This window comes from Cynoglossus semilaevis, chromosome 16 (genome assembly GCF_000523025.1).
Source record: "Cynoglossus semilaevis isolate Cse_v1.0 chromosome 16, Cse_v1.0, whole genome shotgun sequence".
In the NCBI taxonomy this organism is placed as follows: domain Eukaryota; kingdom Metazoa; phylum Chordata; class Actinopteri; order Pleuronectiformes; family Cynoglossidae; genus Cynoglossus; species Cynoglossus semilaevis.
The window spans coordinates 11480197-11487963 of record NC_024322.1 but is presented as its reverse complement, the minus strand read 5'-3'; the positions used below and the strand labels follow the sequence as shown (position 1 = coordinate 11487963).

The following is a 7767-nucleotide window of genomic DNA, read 5'->3' as shown; positions in this document are numbered from 1 at the left end:
GTTGAGGTGGAGATTAAGTTCTACTACTGTTTAAAACTTGCAGATACTACATTATTATTATTTGGTAGACTACCCAGAAATTACAAGCTGCAGTACCGCTGATGGCCTACTGGAAAACTAAAAAAAAATCATTACCTGCTTTATAAAGTGGGACAAAAGCGAGCAGTGATGATCATCATCTATAGAAGAGCTGACCATCGTTAGGAGTGGCTCTTGAAACAAGACGGCTATTTATGGCTTTTGTGATTGAAAGTTTTAACCTTCCTTTAAATTTTAAGTGATTGAAACAATCATATTCAATTAAAATCTGATTTACAAAACTGCTACTTATTCCTAACAAGGCGTTTTGCACCGTGTCGGCCACATGCTCACATTCGCATGCACTTCAACCTGCAGGGATATCTTACTCTGTAATTACAAGCCCTTGTTGAGAAGTGCCTACCAATGCTGAATGTACTGTACTTGGCAGTGCTTCTGGTAATACAGTAGCACAGTCTTTTCCAAAGGCAGAGCCAAAACAGAAAGATGGCTCAAAAAAAAGTTTTTGGGGGCCAGATAAGGATTTTCTTTTACTTCTTCAACTGTCATGAACGATTTATATCTACAATATCCAAACCTGCACTGACACCTGCACTGTGGCTTCTTCCGTTACAAGAGCTAAGCAGTTTCTAACGCAGCAAGCACCTCAGGGCCTGAAGGTCATGCAAATTCAGCAGCAGATCCTGCCTTAGGTCTTTAAACATTTCATAAACATTGGAGATTTCTGCACAATTCTATGATTTGCTTGCTTGCTAAGCTCTACATGCAACCAGTCATTTCTTTTTTGATGCCCCTTTTATACCTAATGTAAGTACCAACACCAGTTACCAGGCACAGCCACTGGTCCCTCTAACGCCACCACCTGCTGACCTTGAGAGTGTTGCACTTTTGCCTCCTTTTGACAACATGATAAATCACTCAATCACAGAACAGGCCTGACACCACCCCAGCATCAAAAATGCACCAAGGGGAGCAGGCTGGAAGGGGTTGCTGTCTCCTCGAGTGCCAGAAGTGATGGTGTGAAAATGCACAATGTCACTGACTGTTTTGTTATGAGCCTGTGCAGTGAAGGGAGAAGACAGGGAAGCGAGGGAGTTGATGAAATGATTACATAGTGGCAAAGAGGGGAAGGGGCCCCGGTGTTGAACAGCCTGCAGAAACTGCCGCTGTTTAACACAGTTTTATCATGCTAAGTAAAGTCTGGAGTAAAGGGCCATGAGTAACAGAGGGATGCTCTTCATACTTCACTAGCTCTGCTCTGAGTCTCCCCGAACAATCAAGAATGTGAATATTATCTAAATAAACTGACCATAGCAACAGAAAAATAATTACGACACAATTAAAAAGCTTAGGAGAAGCCAACAAAGAGGTGTGAGCCGATAAACAGTGTAGGAAGTATTAGATTACTATATTCCTTGATGTGAAAGGTGAATTATTGTTTAGGTTTAGGGGTAAAAAAGAATAGGTTATGTGTGTGTAAGTCAATTACATTTAACTTACAACACTAACATTGTATGAACAAAAGAAGAATAAACCTGAACAGCTGTATGTATTCATTTATGGTCTGACTGCCAGTTCTCTTCTTCTTTTTCATTCATCTCATTTTGTCAAATTTACAACACACACAGCGATAACACTGTGAGGAAAAAGACCAGGCCTCATGCAGTTCAAAACAAACCTATTAGAAAGGGCATTAATTCACAGCACATTCACATTCAACATGTTTTGTTCAGGAGATTGAAAACCTGTTGGAGATAACGTGTGAATCACCTTCTTTTTGCTGGGCCATGACAGGCGTCTGGGTCTCTTTTGTGTAAGACACAGTTTCACGTGGAGGGAAGTCCACCTGTATGACTTTGGCCATTCCCAGTTTTGGAGTCGCTCGCCTAAAATCAAACAAATATTCACTTTGCACGAAATCGGACGTGATTACATACCGACAGAAAAAAAACTAATACTTACTAGCCTTTGTCTTTGAGCAACCAAAGTTAATGGATCAAATGGCTTATGTAAGCTGTGTTTTTTTTCTGACCACCCTTGCATGCAACCTACACTTTAAATTCTGCATCTACTGGACATTTAACACAAAAATATTCATGCCATAGATTGAGAGAAGGAAAAATGACCAGGAAAGAAGAGAAGATAGTGTCCAGTACCCCAGTTCAGAATCAGAGTGAAGTTGAAGGGTGGACGGGTCAGGGTCCCAGTGGAGAGTCCTGGTTAGTGTCACAGCAACAAGGCAGCATTAGTGAGAGACACAAGCAGGCACAGATGAGCGGACGAAAAAAGTTAGAAAGATTTTATGGCACACAACATGCTGATCAAAGTCAAAGTCACAAATCAAGGTACAGGGAAGGATTTGTGGAGCACCCTTCAGGTCACCTGTCACCATAGCACTTTAGTTGAAAGACACTAAGAGCGCTAAAATGTAATTATTTTGAAATATTGATCATATATATTCATTTAAACACAAGTGAAGTCAACATTTCAGAAAAGAATTGGCAAATTATGTAACTTTTTAAACTTTAGCACAAAAAATTAGTTATACTTTAGCTGCAGTGCTGTTAAACTTTTAGATACACTGCTTATATTAACTGTTTGGAAACTATAATCCCTAAAAGAGGTTCAAAATAAAGCAAACAGAATTGTCAGAACTCATAATGCTGCAAAACTGACTCACGATTCAAAATGTCGGGACATGAAGACAGACCTTGTTCAAGTTCGCAGTAATTTGAAATAAACTATATTTATATACATGTACATATATATCAATATATGTATAAACATGTATATGTATCTGTATGTTTATCTAAATTGTACATATACATATATAAAGAGAGAGGCGGGGGCACTGAGAGAAACAGAAAGACAGATAGAGAGAGACAAAAAAAGAGAGAGAACCCTCAGGGAGAAAACCTGACCTCTATGTGAGTAGGAAATGGCTGTACTGGTGAGGGAAATGAGTCAACACGTAAAGGGAGCAGCTCCCTGGGCCTGATGGGACACTGGGGGAGCTTGAATTTCGGCCCAGGGAAGGAGCTCTAATTAGGGGTTAAGAAGTCCCTCCGGCATCACAGCACAGCGGCCTACCATTTTATTGTTCACGTAAAAAGGTCCTAATTCAACAGCACGAAAATTAAATAAACACGCACTCAGTTGACATTAACTCAACATCCGTCAACGTAATGGGCGTGAGATTTAGTTAAAAAAAGAAAGTCTTAGCTCTTTTGTTTTTTTTTTTTACAACCATGTTGTACATGTGTTCACAACCTGTACCAAAGCCTAACCCTTATTGGATTAGAACTAAAGCTTAATTTCTATGAACAAGATCCATTTTGTAGGCTCTATCCAGGAAGGGAAGAAATGTGATAGTTTGAACAATAGATAAAGTGTTTGTGGGTATTTATTTGTGTATATGTGCCTGTACCTGGGTCCCACAGCTCCATCAGAGTCTTGGCTTCCTGCCTCACTTGGTGTGTTTGCAGTAGGCGACGTAGGAGGAAGGACTACAAGAAAGAACAAACCAAAATCATCTGTTGGCATGCAATGATGCTGAGAGACTCACAACAGTTAAACAAATGAATTCAAGCTGCAGTAGCACTTGTTTCAAATGTTACACAAATATTGTCTAATGTGGGAAAAGTAATTTCCTCACAGACACAGTATCCCTCAGCATGTTATAATATGTGCTACTGTAAAAAACAATTACCGTCAAAGACATTTTCAGGTCACCAAACAAGCTGCTGCAAGATCAACTCAGAGACACAAGGTTTGGGAAAACAACTACCATGACTTTATTTATCAATACGTAAAACCGATAGAAGCGGAAAAAAACTGGTTTATTTATTAGGATGGTGATTTGCATTTTGTTGAGGCAAAGCGTCACTGGGATTTTGTATGGAACACTTCTGCCACCTGCTGGCGAAGATATCAAAGTGCTTAAAAGAATCTAAGCACAAGCTAAAGCCAATTTATGATATGATTTATGACTTATTGAGCCAATGACAAATTGGTAATATTTTAAATACTGTAATATACTCATATATAATTATATGTACACATATACACACACACACAAATATATGAACAATATATATACACGACTGTGAAAGAGGAACAAATTCTTGCAATATAATTAAGAAGTAAAATATACTAACAAATCATATTAATAAAAAAAAGATGGTGGATTTTTATATATTTGCAGAGTACGAAAGCAATCTGTCATGGAAATAAAGTTTAAAAAATACACATTATCATGATTTGTTTTTTAATATAACAGATTTGAGTGGACTTAATGCATAACAAAAACATTATGACAAACAACATACCAACAGGTGCCTCTGAAGTTATTCCCATAGATTGCAGTAAAGCCTCGGCATCACGTCTTTTTTTCTCAAGGTCAGACTCCTCCTGTTGAACTGCCACATCTTTCAACTGGTCAGCCTAGACATATAATAAAAGCTTTGAACAATAGTTTACAATACTTCAACACTGATTTGGCTAAAAATATGTAAGTGCTTATTTGTGCTTTAAATATTTTTGTTACATCAAGTAATTCACCTTATTTGGAAAAATGTAAATTTGAATTATCAAATAGTTTATCAAATAGTTGCTCATAGTTTTTTTTTTTTTGAAAAACAAATATCTTAATCTAAAGAGTCAAAACTGGTTTTGGGTATACTATTAATGTCATGATATATCATGACATCAATAGTATAATGATGTATAGTAATAGTATAGTAATAGTATATACATCAATAATATATCATGTCCACTTTCTCTCACTAGTCTATTATTGTTAAAAAAGTTGCAAAAAACAGTTTTTATTTAAATGTGTAATAAGCATTAAACATTTCATTTTATTTACCTCTTTCTTCTTGCGCTCTTCCTCCTTTCTTTTCTTCTCCTCCCTGATTTGTGCCAGACGCTGCTTCTTTCTCTCAAGCTCTGCTTTTAGTTCACTCTTGTCAGACATGACGCCACAACTGTAAGGTAGTAACATTATTTGAGGATCAACTATTGAAAGTAAACAATGGTTTCAGTCACAGTTTCAGGTTCGAGTCCACCAGCTGCCAAGTGACTACTAGGGTGCTCTGAGCATGGCTCCGACCCTACACTGCTCCCTGGGCGCTTAAGCTGCTCCCTGCTCACTTTGGTGATGAGTAAAATGCAGGGGTGTGCTGTGTCACTATGACAAATAAATAACTTTAACTTATTACTTTTTTTGTTTATTAAAACAATTGTCTTGTAGTTGTGCTCTCAAGTGTAATCGAAGCCCCAATTTACCACACAGCATAACAAAACGGAAAAACAGGAAAGTGCAAACTATATATTTAGCTATACGTTTAACGTAAATTATGTAAAAGCTTGGGGCTGTGTTTACACAGTGCACCTAGTCCAGGATCCTGACAGTCGATGCTCTCAGCTTCAGCATCACCTATATCTGAGTCAGCTGACGAGAAACAGCTCCACCGACAATCTAGAAAACCGAGCATGGTTTTTAATTTTACGTGTGTGAAAACAACACGTTTCTTTCCTGTAATGTAAAATCAATGTCCGCTTTTAGGTCAGAAATGTGAGCTTTAACACAGAGCCCCACCCAACCGCTGTTTAGCCTAGCATTGCACAAACCCGACAATCGACCCGACACTAGTTTGTTAGCCTATGACGATACATGCTCGTCGCTATCAATACAATGTCTAAATTACACCTAATTAGGCTACCTCTCATAGTAAATTACAATAACATAAATTATGAAACGCGTCCGATTGGCCCCGTTAAACTCTCTTACCGTTAGCCTTCCCTGTTCTGTCACAATTAGGCATTGCAGTATTTAATTAGTAATTTATGACAATTTCACCCTCTGCGTATAGTCGCATTTCACATATAAAATGTTTTTATATTTGACAGAAATCTTTGTTTTCATCATCATGTGACATATTGATGTGATATTAGCATTAGCTTGACCGTTAGCGGCTACCGGTATCTTACAGATACACAGTTAATTCAAAAGAAAGTTCAGCCACCAGTTATGTTACAATAACAATAATTCGTGCAAGCGTATTAGTTATGTAAAGAGGTTCACTAGTGAATAGAAAACTAACCGTTAAGCAGGATTTTGACCTGACAGTGATTACACAGCCAAAACAATCGAACTACCACCGAACTACAGCAGCCTGAGTGGGTCAAAAAGTAGTTTCGCAGTGCTCGTGACGACGTCATATAATTCCGGAGTTTTCAACGTTAGGTTTTAACGTAAAGGAATATGTGGATTTTCCGTTCTGTCGCAGGTTTTTGCGGTTATAAACATTTTTAAATTTCCAATATTTTCATTATTCCCATGATAAAATAATTTATTAATTTTCCAAACTAAGGAGAAGAAAAAAAACAGTAATAACCTCTTTTTATTATTTTTTGCCATATTTCACGCCCCACAAGGCTTATTAAGGGGTTTATAAAGGGTTATTATATACGTATGTAAATAATATAATATCTATCGCGTCTCTACTTCGCAATTGTTCACCTTTAGCAAGTGGTCTTAGAACGTCTGCCCATATATAATAGACGAGGGACCACTGTATAGTTGGATGTATGGTTAGGCAATAAACTCATAGTAGCTGACAACGCCCGATAAACATTTGCTGTCCTGACCCCAGGGTAAAGGGGCCCCAGGACTCAGCCCTCATTATATTATCAAAAAGGAGAGATCCAGGCACAGGGGCCGAACTAAGATGATGATTTGGGTTCAAAACCATCAGCTGCACTGCATACAGTAACTACTCAGTGCAAACAGAAGCCATTCAAGAGAGGGGCAAAAGGTTATGAAAATGTGAAGGGGAATCTGATTCAAGAAGTCTAAAAGCGTAGTATTTATTTATTTAGTTTTTATTTTAGTAAAATTTTGTTGGATGTCTTTGTGTCTTTCAATTTCAATTCAGATTTCAATTTTACCTTTTTAAAGTTGGAAAAATCAATCACTTTGCAACACTTGTCAAAGATAAGATGATAAAACTCTAAACATGTTGTATATACTGAAATCAGAATCATTTTTCACTGATAACATAACAGTCTCAGAATAAAAACATTACACAGTTGACCTGCAGTGAATAAAAGAAAAAATGATCTGATCTTAAACCAGGCTGTGGGATTCTATACTCAGAGGTAAGACACAACACAGTTCTCTATAACATTGCAAGAGTCTTATCTATTTCAACAGAACAGTTCAACAGAACAGATCTTTTTACTTTGTAGGTTATTCCTCATAATTACATAATACTCCCTGAAGGTCTGGTTTACTGGTTTACTAGGTAAAGGCAAATATTGTCCTTTTCTTCTATTTAACCTGTGAATGTGAATTCACAGTTGGATCTCTTTTTCGTGCAATACAAAATCATTTGGAGGCTTTTGTGATTTGTATCGGGAAAGAAACAGGTCAAAAGTCAAAATAACAAGCTCTACTCACCGATGCCTTGCAAGAAAATGTATCCGATAATTGACAACACTGGATGCCAGTTCCACCTGGCTGTTCCATCTCAGGATAAACCTCCGCTGTAGTAAAGAACGCAAACCAGCACAAATACACTGGAGAGAAGGCCCAGGAGGACCGCAACCGAGAAGCTGACCAGGAACCGTCGAGGATTGTCCATCTTCACTGCCACAAGTAGATCAACTGTACGTGTGAGTGCTGTGTGTAGAAGAAGCTGCTTTCTGCACTCGACAAAATCAAAT

At 37.8% G+C, this 7767-nt stretch overlaps 1 protein-coding gene across 2 annotated transcripts in view; it reads right to left on the bottom strand.

The window, feature by feature from the left end:
* The window catches only part of dync1i2a (dynein, cytoplasmic 1, intermediate chain 2a), a 16075-nt gene extending 9823 nt beyond the window's left edge, over positions 1 to 6252 (bottom strand). Inside the window, exons 1-6 of one of the 2 annotated variants that reach the window (XM_008328627.2) lie at positions 6144 to 6252; positions 4907 to 5024; positions 4368 to 4482; positions 3467 to 3545; positions 2166 to 2255; positions 1810 to 1925 (exon numbers count right to left, since the gene is read on the bottom strand). In XM_008328627.2, coding sequence (XP_008326849.1) covers positions 1810 to 1925; positions 2166 to 2255; positions 3467 to 3545; positions 4368 to 4482; positions 4907 to 5014 — 508 coding nt within the window. In that variant the 5' untranslated portion in view covers positions 5015 to 5024; positions 6144 to 6252. The remainder of the gene's footprint in view (positions 1 to 1809; positions 1926 to 2165; positions 2256 to 3466; positions 3546 to 4367; positions 4483 to 4906; positions 5025 to 6143) is intronic. The other variant, XM_008328629.2, reaches the window with a different exon arrangement.
* Positions 6253 to 7767: the final 1515 nt, after the last annotated feature.